This window comes from Dendropsophus ebraccatus, chromosome 10, assembly GCF_027789765.1.
Source record: "Dendropsophus ebraccatus isolate aDenEbr1 chromosome 10, aDenEbr1.pat, whole genome shotgun sequence".
Lineage (NCBI taxonomy): Eukaryota > Metazoa > Chordata > Amphibia > Anura > Hylidae > Dendropsophus > Dendropsophus ebraccatus.
Window position 1 is genome coordinate 76,575,771 of NC_091463.1, and position 27,693 is coordinate 76,603,463.

Genomic DNA, 27,693 nt, shown 5'->3' on the forward strand with positions numbered 1-27,693 from the left:
GTGCCAATACAATTTTGTGAATGGCACAGTAACAAGCCCATATTACTTGAATAACATTGCCTCATTGTACCTCTGCATGAATAACACAGGCCTAATTTCAACTTAATGGCTGACAATGCTCCAGCTCATCGAGGTCACATCATTAGGGAACGGCTGCTGGAGACTGGGGGACCTCAAATGAAGTGGCCTACACTTCCTGCAGACCTGAATCCCATAGAAAACCGGATCAGCTAAGTCATAATGTAGGTAACTCTACACCCCAGAACCTCAATGACCTGAGGGCTGCTATTCAAGAAGAGTGGGATGCTTCAGGAGATTTGTGAATAGGATGAGACGACGTTGTGAAGCTGTAATTGATGCTCAAGGGCACGTGACAAGTTTTTGTATCAATAAATTGTTTGACATGAGTAAATGACCATGCTTTTTCTTAGATGCCCTACTGTCATAATATAATATCACCGCGAGGAGAATTTTTTACATTTACCATAAATTTTACCTGCAAGCCAAATATCCCTAACTTTTTGTGAGTAGCGTACCTAAACTATGATTTCTCTTTCAGGGGTAGTTTTCACCAATGGTTCGCGATGGAGAGATCTGCGAAGGTTTTCCATCACAGTTCTAAGGAACTTTGGCATGGGGAAGAAAACTATTGAAGAAAGAATCCAAGAAGAAGCCCGTTTTCTTATTGCAGAGCTTAGATCCCAGAAAGGTACTTGTGTTGGCCATTAGCCAACATGATCATAAGTACGAGAGTAAAGAAGGCAATGGGTTATATTTAGAGATGAGCGAACCGGGTTCAGATTCGAGTCGATCCGAACCCGAACGTTCAGCATTTGATTAGCGATGGCTGCTGACCTTGGATAAAGCTCTAAGTTTGTCTGGAAAACGTGGATGCAGCCAATGACTATCTCCATGTTTTCCACATAGCCTTAGGGCTTTATCCAACTTCAGCAGCCACCGCTAATCAAATGCCAAAAGTTCGGGTTCGGATCGACTCGAGCATGCTTGAGGTTCGCTCATCTCTAGTTATATTCCAATAAGATGCCTAGTGCCAAATGACATATATACACTGAATGACCATAGCAGAAGACTAAAGCTGAACACTGCTTATAGTATTACAGTTGTATTGTTTATTGGCAAGATTCTTACTTATTTGAAGTGTTGTAGCCTTATGATTTATCCCAGCTGATAAAGCTACCTCATAGCGCACAATAATATACTTTATAATGGTTTTAAAGGAAATGTATCACCTACATGTTTTCTGACTATTTTTTTTTTATTTAATTTCTTTCTACATTATTATGAGGCAGCTCTCTTGCCTAAGCTGTTAAGTGTTAACCTAAATGGAAAATATATCTTGGCATGCTCTGTGACCTATGCAGAGGTCATTCTATAGGGAGGGTTAAGCTGAGCTGCAAACAGGATCTTGTCTTTCTTATCTATTGGTGCCACCTCTCACTGTAAGGCCTCTTTCACACGGTGTTCTGCACCTCGATAACTGGAGGAAGATCGCCCTATTTTTTTGCTTTGCCCTCAAGGGTTCCTGGGTAGTCTTGAGCCACATGTTCAGCTTCTCCCCACTGTTCTCATTGACTTCCATTATTAAAGAAAAAATAAAATCTGTCCTTTTTGTTTGTTTGTTTTTTGTGTATATAAAAATGTGGTCAACCACATCTTTGTGTACGTCAAAAAAGGATGTGTTTTGATCAGTTTTTTTTTTAATCTGTTTTGATCTGTATTTATTTACTTACAATGTGAACTACTTCTCTTCTCTCAGTATAGGGGGGGACAAAGCAAGCTCCTTCTCATTCTAGAGTGTTCCCAATGGTGATGCTGTGTAAATGTATTCGTTAATCTCTTACAACCAGAAATGGTGCAATGGTACAAACACAACAACAGCATAACAGTAGCATAAAAATTCTAAGAACAATATAAAAGTACATAAAGGACAAATACATCTGGAAATAGGGCATTATTGATCACCGTAAAATCAAATGCATTCTTTTTTTCTTTTCTCTGTTTTTTTTCCATCAATCTAACCTTCATTTCATTTCTTTTGTTCATGTATGTACATTAAATATTTAGAAAATGAGAAATGCCTTAGATATTTAACTTAATATCTAACAGTTATTTTGTATATTGTTTATACAGAACAATTCATTGACCCAACCAAACTTCTACTTCAGTGTGTCTCAAATATAATTTGCTCCATTGTGTTTGGAGACCGCTTTGAATACAGTAATGATAGTTTCCAGAACCTCCTCACCATGTTTGGGGCTGTATTTATGGATATGAGCAGCACGTGGGGTCAGGTAAGTGACACTACATTTCTCTCTATGGGGCCCTATCAGCTGAAATTCAGTACTATACAAGCAGCATTTTTCAACAGCTGACTTAACACTTTCTACGTGAGAACACAGCACATGTGCATAAATGGTAGTGTAGTGGTTTCAGACCCTGGCCCTGGCGTCTGAGGGTGCTGTTATAGATTTTGCATGAGGACCCAGAAGACTCAGACCACATCTCTGGTGGGCGCTGGACAAACAGTGGAGAGCCGATGCTGTATCAGGCAAAATGGAGCCCATCCCCCACAACTTTGTGCACATGCCTCTTACGCCTGTGTGACACTTTAAAGTGATACTGTATCAACCAACCCTCCCCCCAAAAAACTGCTGGTACTGTCTGTTTGATGAGAGTAAGCCCTTCCCGGTCGTGTCTTTTAAAATGCACCTGGTTCCTTGGTTAAGGTAAAAAATGATCTTTTAATCTGCAGCAGCCGAGCCAATGTGGTGTGGCCTAGAGTGACTGTGCCCTAGGCATGCAACGCCTCTCCCTTCTTCCTCCTTATCATTAGGAATGGCCCTGGCAGGATTTCTCCTATTCACTGCTTGTCTAAACAATGCACATGTGCCACTTTGGATCGTTAAGGCACATGTGCACTGTTTTTACAAGTAATGAATGGGAGAAATCCTAGCCAGGGGCATTGATAATGATGAGGAGAAGAAGAAAGGAGTGGCATTGCAGGCCTAAGGCACAGTCACTCTTCGCCACACCACATTGACTCGGCCGCTGCAGATTAAAAGATAATTTTTTTACCCTAACAAAGGCACTGGGCGCATTTTAAAAGACATGGCTAAGAAGAACCAGTTATTTGGGGGAGTTGGTTGGTGAATACATTATCGCTTTAAGAGGTTGTCCATACAGTGTTTGTTACCTAGTTAGGGCTGCCATGCATAATCTTATTGCTATTTGTATTGGCAATGAGTGAACTAACAGTAGTGTAGAACTTTCTGTTAGTTTATTCATCACATATTTTTATTATTTCTTTGATATTAAAGTTTTGTATTTCTTTACCCAGTTACTGGAAATGCTGCCATCAGTCATGAACTATGTACCTGGACCACACAAAAGAATAAACAAAAGCTTGCTTAAACTCACCGATTTCATCTCAGAACGAATAAAGATGAATGAGGAGTCATTTGATCCCAACTCACCCAGAGATTACATTGATTGCTTCCTCATCAAGCAGCAGGAGGTATGTGCATTAGGGTTAAGGAATGGGTGACCAGCGGCGTTGCTACCATAGAGGCAGGGAAGGCGGTTGCTATGGGGCCCATGGAGGGAGGGGGCCCAGCGAAGATAAGAGCCTCCTGTGTCCTTTTGCTTAACCCCTTATGTACTGAAGTGTGTAAATGACCCAGTGTTCTCTTACATGCTGCAACACAAAAAAGGGTTAATGATAAGCTCTCTGCCTCAGTACTCTGATAACCTCTGACCTCTGTTCTTAGAGGTCAGGGGTTATCAGTGAAGCAGAGAAATAATTGTCTTCTGTATTAACCCTTTGTGTTGCAGCATGTAGGAGAACACTGGGTCACTTACACACTGCAGTAAATAAAGGGTTAAGCAAAAGGTAGTCTGCTCCTGCACCTATGTATATAACCATGAGGCTCTTAATACGCTGTTATAGTTAAATACAGTGTATGGACAGAACAAGCAGACTTTGGCTTTCTCCTCTGCCAGTCACTGTTGTGGCTGTACGCAGGATTCTGCCTCTGGCCACAAGAGATTTTTTCTATATAATATATATATACTGTATATTATAGTGTGTAGGCGGATGGTTTTTTTGCTACAGGGCCCCATGAATCCTAGCTACGTCCCTGTGGGTGACATAACTCAATTTGACTGGGGTGGAATCCTGTGGCCTGTCATCAATATAGCATACCCTTGGCCTCTTTAGTGCCAAGCACATTTTAAAAAATTCAGCTGGAAATTGATAATATACTGGAGTTTACACTAATGGGTGTCAATTAGAGATGAATGAACCGATTTTGTTTTGCTTTGTACGCTTGTATCCCTCAGGCTGTCTGCTCTGTGCAGAGGAAGGCTCTCTAGTATCCACATTTCATAGAGTGTTGAGAAGAAAACACATGTGGTAGAATATACTTTTACCAGTATAATTGATTTTAACAGTGTAATTTATTTAAAAATATTGCCAAGCCCACAAAAAAATAACCTGTGTTCATTTATTTAGCCAAACGGGCTAAATAATCCTTCAGATTCGGATGCCATTTTCGATTTTTGAATCGCTAAAATGGCCTGCAAGGTTTAGTCTCCTATGACTGTCACTAGCCCCTTTTAAGCACTTTAAAGGGCTTATCCAGTGCTACAAAAACATGGCCACTTTCCCCCTACTGTTGTCTCCAGTTTGGGTGGGGTTTTGAAACTCAGTTCCATTGAAGTAAATGGAGCTTAATTGCAAACTGCACCTGAACTGGAGACAACAGTAAAACGTGGGAAACGGGGGAAACGTGGCCATGTTTTTGTAGCACTGGATAACCCCTTTAATGTCAAGCTGGCCTTTGTAATATTAAAGCCATTGCAATTTATGCATTGTCAGATTATTTTGCTTTCTAAAATAAATAAAAAATTGCAAAGATTAGCTATTTGCCAGATAGTGCTTATACGGGCACAGTAGAAACAGAATATTCCTGGATTTTGAAATATTAGCCACAAAAAAAATATATTTTTTGCAGCTTTGCAACAGATTTTATGGTTGTTGTAGGTCCAGTGATAGCAACAGTATGAAAGATGGAACTGGTTGTTTAGGCTGTGCATACCATTTTGCAGTTATGTGTCTGCTTGGCAAAGCGGTTAGAATTGTCTTTATTGAGGCGGAGCGAGCAGCAGATGGAGTAGGACGTGCAGAGGAGAGCTCCTGACCCACGCAGCTTACACAGAAGACCCCTTCACTCCTAAGGCACCCAGTACATGGGGAAATCTACCAGGAAGTCCTCAAAGGCACCCTCCGCTACCCCCAGAGCCGGTTTGGGGGTCTCACCCATAAAAAGGTAGTTTGCCTGCCTCAGTACCGCGGCCCCTCTCTCCCCTAGCCCTCCTCCCTCAGCGCTGCGGAGATCGAGGAGAGCCCGCACCCGGCCCCGCACTGATCCCCCTGCTGCTGACTTACCCCACGGACGAGCGGGAGCTCCGACAGCGGGGGAGACCCCTCCAAGCACCCCGGCTTTGCCCACGCAGCCCTCTCCTCGGCAGGCGCCAGAAGACCCCTCGGCTCCGGGCCCGGCGCCATCTTGCCGTCACGTGGGACGAACGCAGTGCCGGCTGGGTGACCTGCACGGAAGCAGCCCGGACAAGCAGACCGGCTTCCTTGCGCTGACTCCCGCGGTCGGTGGCTCTCTGTTGCCCACCCCATCTGAGGAGAGAGCAGGGGGGAACTGTCGTGGTGGGAGCCCGCCATCTCCCCCCCTGAGAACTGTGCCACCACGATCCCCTGCACGGAGGCTAGGGACTGTGCCTCACTGCGGCTCACCAGATAGTGTGCACCTGCTGGGCACCCCCACTCAGCTCCTGCAACCCTTCCATCGGCCTGACAGACCGGATTGCCCACCATTAACCCTCTCAGGACTGATAAAGGGGACTCCCCCCCCCCCCCTCACTACGTGCAGCCTCCATCACTGAGGCCCAAGCCTATAGCTCTACCATGGCTTCCCAGCCTAAATCACAGAGAGCTGAAAAAGGGCGCCTGGCGACACGGGCTCTCACCCATGTAGCTGCTGAGATCCATGCCTCCCCTGCTGACCCCCTATACCCGCTGGGGGCGGATAGCTCTCCCTCAGGGATTTGGCCCATGGCCCAGGACTCGGACACTGACTCTCTCACCCCTAAAGGGGCCTCCATGCAAGATGTCCGCCACCTCCTATCTCAACTTCCTACAAAAAATGACTTCCTTTCATTGATTTCAGAGGTCAAGAAAGCGTGTATTGAAATATCTGAAGTGCGAAAGGATATCCAGCTGATTACGACTAGAATGGAGACTCTAGAGGATGATCATGACGCTACCAGGGGCTATATAGCACAATTACAATCCACGGTTTGCTCCCAAACTTCCGCCCTGAGCGACATGCAAAGACACCTTGAGGATTTGGACAATAGGGGGAGGCGGAATAATGTAAGGGTTCGGGGCTTACCAGAGGCTACGCGAGATGAGGATCTACCTGAGACTCTGGAGGCTATCTTTAACTCCATCCTGGGGGAGCCTGCATCCCACAAAGTGAAGCTTGATCGGGCTCATAGGGCCCTACGGCCACGGTCCTCCTCTGGTGTTCCCAGGGACGTAATTTGCTGTGTGCATGATTTTCAGCTGAAGGAGCGTATAATGAACACGGCAAGAAATATGCATAATCTGGAGTTTGATGGGGCCCCAATTCAGCTATTCCCAGATCTCTCGTGGATCACCCTGCAGAAACGACGTTTGCTCCGCCCCCTCCTGACCTTGCTGAGGGACAATGACATTACCTATAGGTGGAACTTCCCATTTGCCTTATCTGCCCGCAAAGATGGACGCTCTGCTGTTCTGCGGGACCTCTCGGATCTTACTCGATTCTGTGACACTCTGAATATCCGAGTACCCAAGATTGAGGAGTGGACTCTATCACCGCCGCCCCCCCCTCTTCCTCCGGTCTGGCAACAGGTGGGGCAAAAGAAGCGTCGACGTCGATCTGGAACTCTGTCTCCTGGTCATCGGTCCTCCCATGGGACCCCCACCTGAACCCATAGTAGCTTGAAGCTAGAGGACTTGGGTTCGATTATGTTTGCCTTAATGCATTAACTGTATTCTTATTGCAATTAGGGTCTTCTCATTGGTTTTTGAAATGTGCATTTTCTTCTCTCTGCTGCGTGGGTCTGCTCTGTAGACCGGAGTTTGTTTCTCTTTCTGCTCTCTCCTCCCCTGTCCCTATTCTTCCGCCTCCGTTGGGGTTCAGGCTTTCTCCTTGTGAGTTTATCTCCCTGGCTTTTTCTTTACCCCATTCCCTACGTTTGGTGTATGGGGCATTGGCCTTGTGCCTTCATTGTAATGTTAATACTTTACCCCTATGGGTTAGTCTTGCCTGTGTCTTCCCTTGCCTTCCCTACCTTGTCTCTCCACAGTTATGTCCTAGTTTACAGATCTCCAGTCCGGCAGCGTCTCTGCCAGGTCGAATCTACTGAAGGTACTCCTCCTGCAGGTCTTTGTTGCACCCTGGAGCCGGGTGAGCCTCCATATGGGCAAGTATCCTCCCGTTATTGCTCCCAATGATTAAGTGTATCTCTATTAATGTGAAAGGACTAAATTCTAATGTTAAGAGGAGACTGGCACTGAGAGAATTGAAGGAGGCCCAGGCCGATGTAGCTTTCCTGCAGGAAACACACTTTGATCACACTGCTAATTTTAGGTTTGCCCAGCATCAGTATCCTCAGGTGTACTCTGCCTCGGCGGGTGGTAAATGTGCGGGGGTGGCTATTTTAATATCACGGCACTGCCCTTTGCAGGTGACTTCCTCCTTTCAAGACCCAGGGGGGAGATATGTTATTGTGGAGGGTACTGTTCAGGGGCGACCGGTTCTACTCTGTAATGTGTATGCGCCGAAACGCACTCAGATTCCCTTTCTCCGCAGGGTCCTCAAGCGAGTGGCTGCCTATCCACCATCGCCACGTGTGATTGGAGGGGATTTTAACCTTCCCATGTCTGGGATAATGGATAGGCACTCTGTTGCAGGTACGCCTCCATCTCCTGAACTACTTAGAATTTCTAAGGAATTTAGGAAGCTAATTCGTACCCACAATCTTTATGATCTGTGGCGCATTGATCAACCTGCGGAGCGCTCCTATACATTCTATTCTCATCCCCGTCAGACGCATACTAGAATCGACTACTTCTTTGGGAACGTGCCGACTGTGCGTTTGTTAAAGGGTGCCTACATAGGGCCGATCTCCTGGTCGGACCATGGCCATGTCGCCATATCATTGGCCTCTCTGCTATCCCCTACCCGCTGCTGTCATTGGAGGCTAAATGAAACACTCTTGAAGACTGAGATTCATAGGGACTCTATAAAAGAATGCATTTCCACATATTTTAGGGAAAACGAGGGCACGGTTGGGCTGCAGTCCACCCTATGGGAGGCTCATAAGGCGGTAGTCAGAGGGCACTGTATCGCACTAGGCTCCCGACTTAAAAAAGACACCCAGGCACAAGCACAGACTGCTAGGACGGAGATAGCGACACTTGAACGGAAGTTGACTGATCAGCCCACCCTTGGGACACTGCGTAAGCTCATAGCGGCTAGAGCGCGCCTAAAGGACCTTCTCATGCACAAGGTGGAGCGTCTGTTGCTCTACTCTAAACAGAGATTTTATGAGAAGGGGAATAAAGCCCACACATTGCTGGCACGCATGCTTTCTGACCGCTCGGCCGCTCAGACCCCGCATGTCCTCAAGGATCATATGGGCAATCCTACGTATCATCCCCGGGATATTGCCTCTGTATTCTCTCACTTTCTCTCTAAACTGTACTCCCTCCCCTCCACCTTGCCCTCGGACCCTGGGGCCCGCCAGCGGCGGATACGGGACTTCCTTAAGGACTGTCGGCTTCCGACCTTACCCTCAGAGGCACTAGAGGAGCTTAACGCCCCAGTTACCACGGAGGAACTTCAGGAGATTCTGAAGTCCCTGCCGTCTGGCAAAGCCCCGGGCCCGGACGGCTTTACGTATCTTTACTATAAAACTTTTTCTCCTCTTCTTCTACCTCACCTTGTCCTTTTGTTTAACGCCTTTATGCGAGGGGAACGGATGCCTACCCCCCCTTCTCCATTCATATATTACCCTTATCCCTAAGCCGGGGAAGGATCCGTCGGACTGTGCTAACTATAGGCCGATCGCGCTACTGAATTCTGACCTCAAATTGTATACTAAGTTGTTGGCGACCCGACTGGGGTATTGGCTCCCCACTCTCATACACAAGGACCAGGTTGGTTTTGTGCCTGGACGCCAGGGGGCAGATAATACCCGCAGGGCTATAGATCTCATTGACGCAGTGAATAAGCAGACGGGACGGGCTCTGATGCTGAGTTTGGACGCGGAAAAGGCGTTTGATCGCCTTAGTTGGCCTTTCCTCTTTGAGACCTTACGCTACTACGGCATCTCGGGCTCGTTCCTGACTGCAATTCATGGCCTCTACACTAACCCTACGGCCTCGGTTAAATTACCCAATCAATTGTCTAGTCCCTTCCAGATCCACAATGGCACGCGCCAGGGGTGTCCTCTCTCACCGTTATTATTTGCATTGTGCATAGAGCCCCTGGCGTGTGCCATTCGGAACAACCCTAATATCCGGGGAGTGAGGGTGGGGGATAGGGAATTTAAAATTATGCTTTTTGCAGATGACATCCTGCTGTCTCTGACGGACCCTCTCACTACCTTGCCTGTCCTCCACACCCTCCTGACCTCTTTCGGCCAGCTGTCTGGTTATAAGGTTAACACGACTAAGACTGAGGCCCTTCCTATTAACCTCCCTCAAGCCCAAGTTGTGCACTTGCAGGCCAACTATAAGTATAAATGGTCTACATCGTCCTTAAAGTATTTGGGTATTAAGCTCACACCCTCGTATGATACTTTATATGCTGCAAACTTTCCGCAGCTGTTTAAGGATCTCAGGATTCTCCTGGGGAAGTGGGCCTCCCAGTATATCTCCCTCTTGGGTCGCATAGCCTCGGTGAAAATGACCATTTTACCGAAACTCCTATATTATTTTGAAACCCTTCCTGTCCGAGTCCCCCTGAGTGAACTGAAAGCACTGCAGGCGGCGGTCTTTCGTTTTGTATGGGCTAATAAGCGACATAGGGTGCCTAAATCAGTGATGATGCATAATAAGTCCCAGGGGGGCCTGTCCACCCCCAACATCCTCCATTATTATTGGGCCACACACCTGCGCCAGATCTCAGGTTGGGCGTCCCAAAGCACGTTTAAAGTATGGGCGGTAATAGAAAAACTGTGGTTGGCTCCTGTTCACCCGAACTCCTATCTGTGGTTTTCTGCCCCTCCCCCCATTCCCTCCTCTTCCACGCTTGGCCCGATTCTCTTTACTAGACAGATATGGACCACGTGCGCAGCTCGGTTCGGCCTTTACTCTCGGGCCTCTCCTCTCATGTCCTTCTTGCTAACGCCCGCCCTCGAGATAGGCATGTCCCCCTCAGTGGTGAGACATTGGATAGATAGAAGGTTGTTCCACTATGCGGACATCGTGGACCCAGTGACGCGAATCCTCCAGCCCTTTGACAAGCTCAGGGACAAGTACGACCTCCCTAGGTCGGAGTATTTTTCCTACCTGGCCATACGACATTATATGCACTCCATTTTTGGGTCATTCACAGTCTCGAGGCCCACAGCCTTTGAGCAGTTGATAAGGGCTGGAGGATCCACCAGAGGCCTCATCTCGGCCATATACCAAATTTTGAACTCTCCTGTGGGGGATATGCCTGTTCGACACAAATACATGGATAGATGGGAGGCTTCACTGGGTAGAGTGATCTCCCCCGAGCTGTGGCAGGTGATTTGGAGCAGGGCGGCCTCTTCTTCTATCTGTACAAATTATAAGGAGACCCACTACAAGTTCCTGATGCACTGGTATCATACCCCTGAATTGCTACATAAATTGAATAGCAGTATTCCCTCGGCCTGCTGGAGGTGTAATGGTGGGGTGGGTACCCTGCTCCATGTCTTCTGGGACTGCCCGCTTATAACGGGCTTCTGGCTTCAGGTGGCTGCAATGCTTTCATCAGTCTTGGAAGTTTCGGTCCCTTTAGATCCCTTAACATATCTTTTTAATGTTACGCCTAAAACACTAGGTAAAAAACCTACCAAACTGATGCTACAGATACTTACAGCGGCTAAGACCCTCATCCCCCGCAACTGGAAGCGGACATCCCCTCCATCATTTGAGGACCTACTGGCTAGGGTAAAAGAAATCAGGGGCCTCGAAAGACTCACCGCATCTCTGAACAACCAACTTCCATTGTTTGAATCGGTTTGGGCTCCCTGGGAAGCTTACTGTGGGCGCTCTGGAGTATCTCACTAATAGAGTAGAGTATTGGATAGGTTGATCTGTACCTCCCCCCCCCCTCCTTTTTCCCTGCTTTTCCTTTATGTGTTTTCCCTAAGTCTGCGTGTATTTGTGTTTTTACCCTTAGTTATACTTTGTGGTGGGGCTACATATTGTTTTTGATAAAACTGCATAGGTGTATTGATGGTTCTGGCTGATATATGTCTATTACGGTTAGCAATGTTATGTGTCTGTTTTCTAACTTTGCATTTAGCCATACACCCACATTGGTATGTGTTTGGTAGCCCTATCTACCTGTTTACCTTGTTTTTCTTCTAAAAAATGTCAATAAATATTACATTTATAAAAAAAAAGAATTGTCTTTATTTAGGTGTAATTGCTGCTTTTGTGCTTTGTGACCTTTATAAGCCGCAAAGCTTTTTCCTGGCTAGGAACGGTGGTGTTGGCTCCTGTTGAGACACATGGCTGGCAGACATTTGCTCAGTGATAGCAGTGTCAGGCTTGGTACACAACAGGCTTGGTTGATGACCAATTTCATTCAGTCCTCATGCTGGTTTGGAGAGGAGAGATATGGTAACAGTTTATCTTAATATCTAACTGGTCCATCTACCTAAACTAAAATAGTATCAGATGCAATAGCAATTGTATCACAAATTCCCAGAGATGAATGAAGGTAAAAAGATAGATAGATAGATAGATAGATAGATAGAAATTTCCTATTTTATTTTACATTGTAAAATTTCCAAGGCTTGGAGCAACACAGTACATGGTTTAAATTGTCATGTATACACAGGCTGCTGTACCACATTGGAGTATACATGTGTAATGTACACATGGTAAATTTACTTCCGGTAAATAAAGGGGTGATTGTGAAATGAATTGTTTAAAGCTGAACATAAAGCAAAGCTAAAAACATATCACATACTGTAGCAAGACTCTGCATATGTCTACAGTGGTTGTGTAAGTGCCAATGTCTGCCTCTGTTACATACACAATGTCACTGACCCCTTTCTTCTTGATAAGGCTTTTTCTCTCCTTTTCTTCACAAATAACACACTGACTGACTGCCTGTCTAGTTACTCCAACGCTGAATGTCTATAGATTTCTGGACTATATGAGAGAGCTCTCTGTTCATTTACTGTAAGCTCTGCTCTGCAAATGACCACTCTCCCTGACTACACCAGACCTCAGCATTATACACTTCATCACTCTTCCCCATACCACCTTACCATTATGGTTGTAAATTCTTTCATCTCATTGCTATGTGCTCTGCAATGTCTTTCAGTTACATCCATCAAAATGTTTGGATTTGCAGAAATCTGAGTACTGAGTACTGATAATTTCTGGTCCAGTCTGGTCCTCTTTTAAAGGGGTTATCTATAATTAGAAAAACATAGCTTTGTCTTTATTCCAAAAACAGCTGGAGTTGGGGACACCTAAAAAGGCAGGCAGGAACACAGCAGGACTTACGGCTGGAACCAGGACAGCTACCACAGGCAAGAGTCACAGGCAGAAAACCTGGGACCACAAGCTATGGATAGCATTCAAAGGGGGTCAGGAGAGGTTCAACATTTATAGGTAAGTGTGTTAAGTGTTCAACCAATTAAGGTTGCACTGCCCTTTTAAATTAGCAAAAGCTGGCGCACGTGTGCCTGAGGAAGAGGGGATGCTGGGAAGACATAGTGCAGGAATGCAGAGCTATGAGACAACCCAGGGACCAAACAGGAGGTAGTGGCAGGTGCTGGCATGTGGTGTCCGAGCAGCTGGGGTTGGGGGTGGCCTGCAGCCCTAACAGTACCCTGTCTTTAGCCTCCCCCTTTTTCTTGCCTGCAGGAATTTCTTGATGTGATCTCGATCCAGGATGTTGGCTTCAGGCTCCCAGGACCTCTCTTACAGACCAAAACCCTTTTAATTAACCAGAAACAACCATCATCCTTTAATCGTCTTCATTGCCAGGATGTTCTTGAGAGCGTACATTTTAGAGGAGACAGCTTGCGAAGGAGAAGAGATGAGCCTTTGGGAAAAAACAATTAAGGATCACCATATTTAGGAAGGAGGTGGAAGGAGTTCAGGATCTGCATGGTGGGGGCCAAACAGAGTTCAAAAGCAACTGGATTGAGGTGCTTCAGTAACGTAAATGGTCTATAAACTTGGCAAACTGCCAGACTTTGTCACTGTGAACAAAGTTATGGCAGGTCTCCTCCTTTTGTCTGCCTGGTACTTCACGGCAGGTACCTCACAGGATGAAGATAGAGGCAATGGAGGACAAGGATGTTGCTCGAGACTATAAAGAATGGAGACATGCCTGTGGAACTCGAGTCCAGATAGTTATAGAAAAACTCTGCCCACTGGAGCAGATTTGACCAGTCGTCCTGGTGGGCAGAGATAAAGTGATGGAGATAATTTCCTAGTATCTGGTTAACCCTCTCGACTTGCCCATTGATCTAAGGGTTATAGACTGAAGAAAAATCTACATTCACTTGAAGTTGGGAACAGAGGGCACACCAAAACCTGAAAACAAATTGAGATCCTTTATCCAAAAAACAGTCTGTAACAACCTAGATGACAGTGTTGCCTGCAGAAGGAAGAGGGTTATTGACAAAGTTTGTGGCAATATGTGCCCAAGGACAAACTGAAACGGGCAAGGGCTGAAGCAGACCAACCAGCTGGTCTCAGATGGGAGATCTTGTTTTGGACACAGGAGGTGCAAGAAGCCATGTAGTCTATGATGTGGTTGGATTGACTTGGCCACCAGTAGTGATGGGAGATAAGCTGCCCAGTCTTACAGGTTTCAGGATGCCTGAAGATCAAGGAAAAGTAACCCCATTATAAAATTGTCCTTTTGAACACTGGGCACACATAGGTCTTGCCAGGAGGGACATTATGAAAAACTAAAGAACCTACTGGCACCAAACGTTCAGGTGGTATAACATGGTGTGGGGCATCCTCTTGACTAAGAAAATCAGAGGCTTGAGAGAGCGCATCAGCATTCAAATTCTTCTTCGCTGGTCGAAATTTTATGACAAAATTGAACCGGGAGAAGAATAGGGACCACCTAGCTTGCTTGGGATTAAGTTGCTGGGCAGACTGAAGATCTTCAATCTGGCAAAGGTTTGTTCAGCTTCGTCTGACCACTACTTGGGATTAGCATTTTTTTTTATTTTGAGCCACAATCAGTGTGACTAGGGTGGAAAAGTGTGGAATAAACTGTCAATAGTACTTGGCAAAGCCCAGGAACTGTTGTAACACTCTTAGTGGGTGCGTAGCCACTGAAGAACCGTCGAAAGCTTTGCTGGAAACATTTGCAGACCACAGTCAGACACGATGTACCCAAAAAAGGAAGGCTATACTAATGGACCATGCACTTCTCCAACTTGGGCAATTGGCTCTTATTCATCACAGCACCTAATGTACATGCCCCGTGTATGATTTGAGGAGTAGACCAGAATGTCATCCAGTTACATGATGAGACAGGTGTAGAGGAGATCTCAGAAGGTGTCATTGGTAACTCCTGGAAGACTGCTGGGGCATTATGCAAGCCAAAGGGCATGATCAGGTATTCAAAGTGCCCATCCCTGGTGTTGAAGACGGTCTTCCATTCATCACCTTTATGGATCCAGAGTAGATTGTACACACTCCTGAGGTCCAATTTCATGAAGATCTAGGCTCCACGAAGATGGTAGAACAACTCAGATCAGTGGCAGGGGATGTTGATTCTTCAACGTATCCTTATTGAGGCCTCGGTAGTGGAAGCAAGGCCGAAGGACCAGTCCTTCTTCTGTACAAAGAAGAAACCGCCACCTGTTAGTGAGGTGGACTTGTGGATGAAGCATTTATGCAGGTTTTACTTAATGTAGGCAGACATGGTTCAGTTTCCCGGACTGAGAGTGGGTACACTCTACCATGAGGAGGCATCATGCCAGGAAGAAGGTCTATGGGGCAATCGTATGGCCAATCAGGTGGTAGCATGTCAGCCTCCTTTTCTGAGAAGACATCCACCAAATCTTGGTATTGAGCCGGAAGGCCAGGCAACGGCTTGGAGGAAACTGAATGACTTCACTCAGTGATTGCAGAATCATAGTCCAGGAAGACAGTGGACTGGAAATGCTGCCCAGAGGGAGCAGAGACCGTGACCAGAAAAGACAAGCTTTGAGAGGATGCATTCACACCTTGGGAGGTCTCTCCTACCCAGCCTAGGTGCAGGAGTTTCTCAGCCGCTGTGGACGCTGAGGGCAGTTCAGGCGGAAGTGGTCAGGCTGGAACAATAGAGGCATAGGTTTTGCTCCTGACAGTGAGTTCTTTTCTCTGGAAAGCTGATGCCAGCAAGAACGTGTGTCAAAGGCAGAGCAACTCGCGTTCTTGACTTCCTTATCCCTCTCGGAGAACTTGACCCCTTAGTGACCGCCATGCTGCCTTTTCATGGCGGCCACTAATGGGCTTTATTCCAATGCGTACGCCTTTTAACGGCGTACGCATCGGAATAAATTACCGCCCGGCGGCGGCTGCAGGACAGGGGATCAGCGGTCAGTGTGACCGCTGACACCCTCCTGTAACTGCCCGGAGCGGAGGATTCTCCGCTCTGGGCAGTTTAACTCGTTAAATGCCGCTGTTAAAGCGGTGTGTACCGGACGGCGCCGTAGGTCCACTTACATGATCGGAGGTCCCGAGGCGCCGTCCGGTCCCTCCGACGTCTCTATGGTAACTCCGGGGGCCTAATGAAGGCCCCGGGCTTACCATGGATAAGCCATCCTGCTGACAGGGGTGGCTGTGCTACTGCCTGTCAGCAGGATGGTCACATGACACAATACACTGTGCTGCAGAAGCAGTACAGTGTATTGTATACTGTGATCTAAGTCTTACACTAGTGTACAGTAATGTACACTAGTGTAAAAAAGTAAAAAAAAGTGCACCAAACACGATCCCCCCAGTCCCCCCCCATAATAAAAATGCATTACATTCCCCATACACTATACAACATTACATAAAATGATCAAAAACACAAATCCTATACATATTTGGTATCGCTACGTCTGTAACGACCCAATCTATAAAACGATATCAATAATTATATCGCACGACACACGCTGTAAAACAAAAATAAAAAAACAGTACCAGAATAGCTGTATTTTATCAATCTGCTTTAGAAAATACGTCATGACTCAAAGAGACCAAAAAGTCATATACATATAAAATTTGGTATCAATAGAAACTACAGATCTTCCCGCAAAAAATAAGCCCAAAACCAGCTCTGTCGCGCAAAAGATAAGAACGCTATGGATCTTGCAATGTGGCGACAGTTTTTGTGGGTTTTGGCTAGGAAGATAGTTTCTATTGCGCCAAAGTGGTAATAGTTAAAAAAAAAACTACACAAATGTGGTATCGATGTAACCCTAGTGACCCAGAGAATACATGTATTATGTTATTAGTGACCGCCGATATGAATTTTTATGGCGATCACTAATGGGCTCTATTCTGCTGCCATCAGCTCTTTATGGAGATGGCGCAGAATAGTGCAGCGGCGTCGGTAATGCCCGCAGCCCCCTTCTCTCAGCTACCGGAGGTCGCTGAGAAGTTGGGGCAGAGTGTGGGCTCAGTCCCGGCCAGTCCCCGCACCGACGATCGCCGTTATTACCAGTATAACGGCGGCCACCAGTAACGTGCACTACATGCTTTCATCTCCTTTCACCGTTAATCCACAGTGAGAGGAAATGAATGTCCCCCCCCCGTCCCCCCCGGAATAACCTTAGTGTTCACAGTGATTAATTCCTTAGGGTACAAACACACTTGCCGTATCGGCAGCGAGTTTCTCGCTGCGTATTCGCAGTGAGACTCGCTGAGGATCCCGGCCCTGTGTACTCAATGGCAGACAAAGTCGCAGCAGGGATGACATCCCTGCTGCGAGTTTGTCCAAAGGCCGACCCATTAACCCCCCGGCTGCCGGAGACTATACATCACATGGTCCCGACTATACATCACCTGATCCTTCGCTGATTCCAGGCACGTCCCGCTCAGCTAATCAGTGCGCTGCCCCACCACAGTACTGATTGGCTGAACGGGCAGTGAAGACGTCGGGAGCCCCGTAGCCGGGATCAAGTGTAATATAGTCTCCGGCAGCCGGGGAGTTAATGGGGCGAGCTGCGGACAAACTCGCAGCAGGGATGTACATCCCTGCTGCGAGTTTGTCTTCCATTGAGTACACATGGCTGGGATCCTCAGCGAGTCTCACTGCGAATACGCAGCCAGAAACTCGCTGCGGATACGACAAGTGTGTTTGTACCCTTAAAAAAAGATCAAGCTCTCATTCTCTCCACCACCAGAGGTGGCGGAGAGCATGGGGCAATGATCAGGGACTAGCCAATGTGGTCCTGGCACAAATGATCAGCGGTATATACTATATACCACTGATCACTTGTTCCAAATGCTTCCTGCACTTTTTGTCCCGTCACCAAAAATCATTGGTGATGGGGTAAAAAGTCAAGTGCCCTAGATTACCTGTAACCACCTCGCATTACCTGTAACCATCCCGCATTACCTGTAACCATCCCGCATTACCTATAACCACTCCGCATTACCTGTAACCACCCCAGATTACCTGTAACCACCCCACATTACTTGTAACCACCCCAGATTACCTGTAACCACTCCGCATTACCTGTAACCACTCCACATTACCTGTAACCACTCCGCATTACCTGTAACCACCCCAGATTACCTGTAACCCCCCCAGATTACCTGTAACCACCCCAGATTATTCATAACCACTCCAGTTTACCTGTAACTGCTCAGATTACCCGTAACCACCTCAGATAGCCAGCAAACACCCCCAGATTGCCTGTAACCACCCCAGATTACCTGTAACCACTCCGCATTACCTGTAACCACTCCACATTACCTGTAACCACTCCGCATTACCTGTAACCACCCCAGATTACCTGTAACCCCCCCAGATTACCTTTAACCACCCCAGATTATTCATAACCACTCCAGTTTACCTGTAACAGCTCAGATTACCCGTAACCACCCCAGATAGCCAGTAAACACCCCCAGATTGCCTGTAACCACCCCAGATTGCCACAGGCTACCCATAAGCACTACAGATTACCACAGATTGTCCGTAACCACCCCAGATTGCCCATACCCACCCCAGAATGCCTGTCACTCCTCCCCCAGATTGCCCGTCACTACCCCAGATAGCTGGTAAACACCCCCAGATTGTCCGTTATTACCCCATATAGCCAGTAAACACCCCCAGATTGTCCGTTACCACCCCAGATAGCCAGTAAACACCCCCAGATAGCCGGTAAACACCCCCAGATAGCCAGTAAACACCCCCAGATAGCCAGTAAACACCCCTAGATAGCCAGTAAACACCCCCAGATTGCCCGTAACCAACCCAGATAGCCAGTAAACACCCCCAGATTGCCCATAAACACCCCAGATTGCCACAGACTGCTCGTACCACCCCAGATTGCCCATAAACACCCCAGATAGCAAGTAAACGCTCCCAGGTTGCCCGTCACTACCCCAGATTACCTGTAATCTCATTTAAAAAATTTTTAGCACCTGCGCTATTCTAATAACCGATACTAGCTGCAGTTTTGCAAAATGACGCTCCTTCCCTTCTGAGCCCTACTGCGTGTCCAGACAGTGGTTTATGCCCACATATGGGGTACCGTTGTACTCAGGAGAACCTGCTTTACAAATTTTGCAGTGCATTTTCTCTCCTGTTTCTCGTGAAATTGAGAAATTTCAAACTAAACAAACATATTATTGAAAAAATTAATTTTGTCTGTGTAGAGACAGGGACACAGTGCAGGTATGCAGAGAGATGAGACGTCCCAGGGGGCTAAAGAGGAGTCGGCGCTGGGCCCTGGCATGTGGGCTCTGGCGTTCTTGTGAGCAGAGGAGAGCAGGGCAGTAATGACCACTAGGCACCCATGGTCATGGTCTGGCACCTTGCAGGGAGGCAGCACCATGGAGCAGGGGGAAGGAAACAACTTTTTTTTTTTCTCCCACCTCCTAGCGGGGTGTTATCCAGTCACAGTATGGCTGTATTTTTCAGGTCTGGTGTGGCAGTGTTAAATATGATGCTTGGAGCTATTACCTACCAATCTACGAATCCTGTGGTGAGAATTCCTACAGACAATATGCAGACAGCTGTAATCATTGATTCAATGTGAAATCAATTTCCTCCCCAGTAGTTATGTGCTGTTATCAAGATAAGTGGCCATATGCCTATTGGTAACTACATGAGGGTCTACTTTCGGCTGCATGTGGTGACATACAGTAAATGTGGGAACACAGCCTAAGACTGATCAGATATCAATATGATGTTCAGAAACTAGAAAATCCTAATGCTAATTGGTGCCTAGGGCAGCAGCTGTTAATATAGCCCTGCGGGAGAACGCTGCCCTAACATCAGTTGTGAAACTGGTATGAACTGAAAGTAAGTTTGCCATTGTAACTATGAGATGCTCAGTGAGTCTTATTGAGTTACATTGAAGGGTTATCCAGTGCTACAAAAACATGGGCACTTTCTTTTAGAGACAACACAACTCTTGTCTCCAGTTCAGGTGCGGTTTGCAATTAAGCTCCATTCACTTCAATGGAACTGAGCAGCAAAACCCTGCCCAAGCTGGAGACAAGAGTGGGGCTGTCTGTGGAAGAAAGTAGCCATGTTTTTGTAACGCTGGATAACCCTGTTAAAGGAGTTTTCCAGGATTAGAAAAAACATAGCTGCTCTATTCCAGAAACTGGGTCTAACTTTTAAGAATGACACTGCATGACACTTTTTTTTTTTTTTTAGGAAAAAGACAATCCTAACTTTGACAGGAAAAACATGATAATGACCATACTCAACTTGTTTTTTGGTGGGACAGAAACAGTCAGCTCTACTTTAAGACATGGGCTCCTGATACTTATGAGGTACCCCGAAATACAAGGTTGGTGTTAAACTAATAGTTCAATATGGGCCATTTTTCTTAAGGATCCCTCAGTGATACGTTAATCACGAGTTTTCCTGGAGCTAGCATCACCTATGATCAGTTCTAAACTGTAGAAGAACCTAGCATTACAATGGAATACCTCTGTGGTGCCATCACAGGGCAATTAAAGTATTAAACAGTTTTTATTTAAAGTCCCATTGTCATTTTAAAAACTTTTGACATGTCATAGAGACAAGTGACAGATCTCCCCCCTGCGATGTGATCAGGAGATCTGGTATACTGGCCGAGCCAGGGCTCAGCGTCGGAATGACGCTGATCCCAGCTTGGCAATCCATGTGTCTGGTCTGCAGCAGAACAGTATAAGAGAACACTGATCTGATGGATCAGTGCTCTATTATATAGACAGCATTGATCTCAAGGGGAGATCATTGCTGTGTATATAGAAGTCCCCCAGGGGGCTTCTAATTAATGTATACTTCCTTGACTATATACATCATACTACATACATATTCCTAGAGAGCCTACTTACCAGACTATTACAAAATATAAAAGTGTTATAAGAATGGGAATAGAGTAATTATAAGAAACACTTAGGGGGACATGTATCATTTGGCGTATCTTTGATTTTCGGCGGAAAGTGCCGTTTTGCGAATATTTTATTCGCAAAACGGCCATTTTGCGAATAAAATATTCGCAAAATGTCACTTTCCGCCGGGTACGTTGGGGGGGTCGGGGAGGGGGTGTGGAGGGGGCGGAACGGGGGCGCGGACTCATAGTCCGCGAGATTCATTATCTTGTTCTGTTAAAGTTATGCCGAAAACCTACTCCAGTCCTCAGCTGGCGTAGCTTTTCGGCTGTGCACACCGGCGAACACGGGATTTATATAGAGGCAGTCCGCCTCTACATAAACCTCCGTAGCGTCGGAGCTGCGGGGGCATTTTTAAGTCCGGCGCAGAAAACGCCGGACTTAATAAATGCCCCCCTTAGTTTTTTTTAAAAAAGGTTTACATTTTTTAAAAGCCATTAAATAAAATAAAACGCATGCAAGTTGCATATCGTTGTAATCGTATTGACTTGAGGAACATAGATAACATGTCAGTTTTACCATAGGGTGCTTGACGTAAACACAAAACCACCCCAAATAAGTAATATTGTAAAAAAGTAATATTGTAATTTTTTCTGGTTTCGATGCATATTTTATGCAAACATTAAGTCTGCCGTTGCAAATTACTATTAGTGGCACAAAAAATAAGGGCTCATGTGGGTCTGTAGGTGAAAAAATGTAAGCGCTGTGGCTTATTAAACACGAGGAGGAAAAAAACTAAACGAAAATTGTCCCGGGAGGGATTGGGTTAAAAAGACCCAATTGGGTCAAAACGTTGCTACTGTGAATGATGCTCGAATAAACCTCACCATATTTTTACTGTTGGATGCTGTCGGATCAAGTCTTTTTGTGACATGTATGACTATTTTGTGACTATGTTTTTTGAAACGACAGTGACACTTTAAATTAATAAACTGTAAAAGTAAAGCACATAATATCAATAAAGTGAAGCATATATGAAGTATACCTCTGTAAAATGAACTGAATATATAATCAGTACACATTGTACAAAGTTTTGACATGTTAGTATTATATGTGATTTTTCTGTTTTTAAATGCCATGAGAATTTTAAAAACGTGTTAATAGCCCATAAAATGTAGGGTTGTTTGATACCTAATCGAGGTGGATTAATATTTAGTTAATCTGTTATAACTATCTCTATTAGAGATGAGCGAACCGGGTTCGGGTTCGAGTCGATCCGAACCCGAACGTTCGGTATTTGATTAGCTGGGGCTGCTGAACTTGGATAAAGCTCTAAGGTTGTTTGGATGGATAACATGGATACAGACAATGACTATATCCATGATTTCCACATAGTCTTAGGGCTTTATCCAACTTCAGCAGCCACCGCTAATCACATGCCGAAAGTTCAGGTTTTGATCGACTCGAGCATGCTCCAGGTTCGCTCATCTCTAATCTGTATATAACTATATAATTGATCCATAATTACATTTTAAGGCCATGTTCACATAGCGCATGAGACCTGCCGTTCCGTGACCTGGCTGGGACACGGAACGGGTGGTCTCTGAAAAGATCATCCAGGCCGGTACTGCAGTATTAGCCAGATGATCTTTGGCGCCCCAGAGATCTAATGCGGGAGCTTTCGTGCGCCCACAACAGAACTCCCCACAGCACACTATGGAGCTTGTAGCCGCTCGCTCCACAGTGTGCACTGACAGGGTTTTCTGCGGCCGCTATTCACTGAATAGCTGCCGCAGAAAACTGACATGTCAGTTGTTTGCGGCGCCGCAAGAGATCCCGGCAAGAGCGTATACTATGTGTATCTCATAGAAGAATAGGCAACGTATCTTTTCACAAAAAGTACGGCTGTTGTTGCCGATACGTTGTGTGAGCATAGCCTAAATAAACAATGTTTTTTTTATTGCGTTTTTCATAGCTAAACTGCACGCAGAAATTGACCACGTGATTGGTGAAAACCGCATCACAAATATCGAAGACCGCAACAATATGCCATATATGAATGCTGTAATACACGAGATCCAGAGATTTTGTGATATTCTCCCACTAAATCTTCCCCATACAACCACAAAAGAAGTTCAGCTCAAGGGATACACTCTTCCCAAGGTAGAATAATGAAATAATCGTGCTGTCGCTCCATTGACAGATTATGCAGCCGTCAAAGTCATGTGACGGAACACACTGAGCAGCGACTTTTCCTAGCTCAAACCCCGACCCATCAAAGCTTTTATATGTCTGTGTGATATAGCAGGAAACACTACTTCCAACAGCACCTTGATAGCGATGTCCAGAAATCAATTGGAGTATTAAGACGCATGCCGTTTGACCAGGAATCTCAAATTGGTATAAGGACATCAAGACTTGTCAAACTTTTATCTCATCACCAAGCATTAGAACTGCAACGTTTCGACCATAAATGGTCTTGAATGGCTTGACAAAGCCCATTCATGCTTGAAACATTGCTGCTCTGATGATTGGTGATGCAATTAAAGTTTGACACTTGTTGCCGTTGAATATATGCTGTAGGATTCCTTTATGTTTGTTGACTTTTGTTCACTTTTCTTTTGTTTGTAGAATGTCATTTTTTTTTTCTAATGAGATGTACACTTCAAGTAATCCCGTTTGCTTTTCTATTTTTTTTTCTTTTTTGCATAGGCTATGGCGTGTGTATACTTTCTACTTCAAATTCCATGCATATTTAGCAATTCTATGGGAATAATTAATTTACAGTAATTGGAACTGAGCTGCAAAACAAAATTCAAATTAAGGACACAAGTGGTGCTGTTTCTGGTAGAAAGCAGACAAGTTTTTGTAAGCCTGAAGAACCTTTTTAAAACAGTTTTCATCTCTTATCTTTTCAGGGCACAGATATCTATCCATTGTTGTGTTCTGTTCTTCAAGACCCAACAAAACTTGACTGCCCTAGCAAGTTTGATCCTAACAATTTCTTAGACGACAAGGGATGCTTCAGGAAGAATGATGCCTACATGCCATTCTCTGCAGGTATTCAAATTTAAATGGCTTCACCCAAGGCTGGGTCCACACTACGTTTTTCATATCAGTTCAACGTATCCGTTTTTAATTGGTTACTTTTAACAGACAGAAAAACGTAGTCAACCCTATCTTTGTGTACAGTGGGGAAAAAAAACGCATCCATTTTAAACAGTTTTTTTTTAAATTATGGAAGACAATGGAAAAATGGATCCAAACGAATGGCATACAATTGCATCCGTTTTTTTGCATCAGTTTTTTCCATAAAATGTATACGTTAAAAGGATAGGAAAAATGTAGTATGGACCCAGCTTAAGCAGAACACATGATTTGATTTATTTCACCTACCATACACTCTCACAACTTGTTTATTTCAAGGTCAGCATCAGCACCTGGCCTGCTTGGGCAGTTGCCAGGGCCCACAGCACCTCAATGGCCCCCACCCCGAAACTTGCTTCCAACTGAATGCAGGGCTACTAGACACCCAAGAAGTTATGCTGCAGCCCCCCCCCCCCCAGTTCCCAGCACCCAAATTAATGCCCCAGATATGTCCCTGTAAGCCTTGCCCCCATCCCGACAACACCTTCCCCTTAACCAACCGCGAGTGGGGGATAAGCCTGAATATGCAGGGCCTGAGGAGGAGAGAGGGGCTGTACATCAGGAAGGATGGTAACTTATCACTGCCAGTTATCACCCAGCTTTCCCAGCATTTTGTATAGTAGTCATTATAATGGGATCACTCAGCTTTTCAAGCATTTTGTATAGTGGTCAGTATAATGGAGTCACCCAACTTTCCTAGCATTTTGTATAATGGAGGTCACCCAGCTTTCCTAGCATCTTGTATAGTACGCAGTATAATGACGGTCACCCAGCTTTCCTAGCATCTTGTATAGTATTTAGTATATGGAGGTCACCCAGCTTTCCTAGCATCTTGTATAGTAGTCAGTATAATGGAGGTCCCCCAGCTTTCCTAGCATCTTGTATAGTAGTCAGTAAAATGGGGTCGCCCAGCTTTCCTAGCATCTTGTATAATGGAGGTCACCCAGCTTTCCCAGCATCTTGTAATGTAGTCAGTATAATGGAGGTCACTCAGCTCTCCTAGCATCTTGTATAAAGAAGGTCACTCAGCTTCCCTAGAATCTTGTTTAGTAGTAGGGGTCCTCTGAAACCCTTTAACAATGATGTCGCCCAAGGGCCCACAAAAGCCTGTAGCCAGCCATGGTTCACTTGTTTGTTATTTTCACACCCACCCACCCCGCCTGCATGCAATTTTTACAGTTTGTGGGACTTTTTTTTTAAAACTGTCAAAAAAATTATGGGCTGACAACTGCACATCTCTCCTTGTAATAGATCTGATGCATAAAGGTGTTGTTTATGACACTCTGAGGTCTCCTAGGACTGGATGTCACGTGATGTCATCTGCTAGAACTATAGGATAAGGCTGGAAATGGAACTCTGTGGATGGTGTTAGTAGTTGTGGCAGCAGGGGGAGTAATAGCTGCAGGAATGGCAGCAGCGGCAGCAGCAGCAGCAATACAGTATGATTAATGACAAGGACGGAGATAAGCAGCTCTGTAGAGCTCATAGCAGCAGTACCGGGTGTAGCATTAGTGGCAGCAATGGCAGCTGCACTAGTGTAGTACATTTGACCCAATGCCTGTTGGGCGGGTGAAGAACATCTGGGCCTGTGGGCCCCCGCACCGGTCGTAAACACCCACTTGTCAATTTATTAATGCTAATATGTTTTACAAAACTCAATTAAAACCTCTAGTTTGTTCATATTTATGCATGTCTAAGAGTAAGGGTCCCATTACACAGAGTGATTTTTAACGACAAACGATAAACGATCGCAAACAATATCGTTTATCGTTAACCTGAAATTGTTCATTATATCACACAGAACGATGGTCGTTAGATACGATCTTTATTACGATCGTTATTGTGATCGTTACTATGGTCATTTACTCCCTCTGATCCCAGCAAAACAATGGACAATGTGCAATTACACTGAACGATTAGTGAAAAGGTGCGGAACTTGAGCGAACGAATGTGGAATTAGAGCGAACGATTAGCGAACGACTAACGATAATTTTAGGTTCAGATCTAAATCCACAATCAACGTCATACGAACAATTTTTTGATCGTTGCCTGCAATTATCGTTTAAATTTGAACGATATTACGATTTTTCACACGATAATCGTTCCGTGTAATAGTGCTCTTTGTTAAATCATTGTAGCAAGGACAATGGCGAAGAATGGCATGCTGGGCATTTTATGGTACAGATGAAGACAGTATATGCTAGGTATGGTGGAATGCAATTGACTAAATATAATTTGCATCTAATCAATTTTTCCCCTTTTAGGGAAGCGGCTTTGTCTCGGAGAAGGTTTGGCCAGGATGGAGTTGTTCATATTCTTGACAACAATTTTACAGAACTTCAGACTGTCTCCTGAGAAAGAACTCACAGATGAAGACATCAAACCCCTAATGACTGGATTTGCAAATATTCCCAAATTTTTCCGGTTGTCATTCATCCCCCGAATTTAAAACATTTATATAAATGATCTGTAGAAGTGATGAGTGAATAGTGAGATATTCGAATATTCGATCCCATTAAATTCTATGGGAACAAGTATTTGATTAGTGAAAAACATCTATTTGACCATTTGGAGGGTGAAACCGGAAGCTGGGGGATTTGAACGCTTATCGAATACTTATCGAATATTCGCGGGATATTCGTACGAATATCGAATATTCGAATATCTCACTATATCTCACAGTATTTGCTCATCACTAATCTGTAGTATTACTTCAAATGCTTCTGATCAGCTTCAGCTGTGTGATCTTCGGGTTAGATATGCCATCAGATTGGGGCCATAATTATGACTAACTTGTTCTGGAATTTAAGGGACAGATTTTTCAATGTATGATGTGTAATGTAACATGGGCCACATATAGCAATGTCTGGTTTCAATTATTCAGAGATTCAACATATTTACATGTAGACCTACATAAGTCATTCTAGCAGGCAGTACAGACTATGCAGAAATGTTTTTGAAATCTGCAGTTAATAAATATGTCATATATTGACCCTTAATATTGGTAGTAGTATTTTACTACTTACATTCCCAGTTCATATAGTGGGCAGTTTGGCCTTCAGAAGACCCCCAGGCCATGGAAATGGATCAGAAGCCAGATCTCGCAGCTGGACTTCCAATGGGTAAGCATATCCATACTGGAACCTGCTTCATACCACTGTCATGATTTGACAGCAGCATGTCATGGGTTTAATTACCCGGAGGATTAATTTTCTTTTGATATGTTGAATGACAAACGAAGTGGAGAGCCACGATCTGATGCCGTCACCCCAAGCAACAGAAGCGGCAGCAGCAGACCGCCACTATCACTTTTGGGCTCCCCCCCAAAAAATCTCTGAAGACTAAAAAAATATAAAACAAAAACCTCAAAACAATTTTGTATTAGTTACTGCCTTTTTTTTTAATTTAGTGTGCAGAGGTTTGTTGCCTGTAACCCAGGTGTTATTTAAAAGTACAAAATGACAAAAGCTAGAAGGCCCTGCATTGGTCAGGGACCAGTGGCCCACCTTGGCAAACAGCTTGTATAGGATACCGGCTATAGCAAAACAATCTGTGATCAGGTCCCCTAAAAAAGGAAAGAGCCAGGTGGCAGGAGAAGAAGAACCTGATCGCCCCATTCATCATCTACACTACCAGGAGGGACACCCATAGTGGTTTCATACCCTAACATATGCAAGTTCTAG

The 27,693-nt window shown here is 45.2% G+C and overlaps 1 protein-coding gene across 1 annotated transcript in view; it reads left to right on the forward strand.

Moving 5' to 3' along the window:
• The window catches only part of LOC138766101 (cytochrome P450 2A6-like), a 31,866-nt gene extending 4,857 nt beyond the window's left edge, over window positions 1-27,009 (forward strand). The window contains exons 3-9 of the mRNA XM_069943447.1: window positions 560-709; window positions 2,152-2,312; window positions 3,359-3,535; window positions 20,199-20,334; window positions 22,839-23,026; window positions 23,782-23,923; window positions 26,275-27,009. Of these exons, the coding sequence (XP_069799548.1) occupies window positions 560-709; window positions 2,152-2,312; window positions 3,359-3,535; window positions 20,199-20,334; window positions 22,839-23,026; window positions 23,782-23,923; window positions 26,275-26,459 (1,139 nt within the window). The 3' untranslated portion in view covers window positions 26,460-27,009. The remainder of the gene's footprint in view (window positions 1-559; window positions 710-2,151; window positions 2,313-3,358; window positions 3,536-20,198; window positions 20,335-22,838; window positions 23,027-23,781; window positions 23,924-26,274) is intronic.
• The last annotated feature ends 684 nt before the right edge of the window (window positions 27,010-27,693 follow it).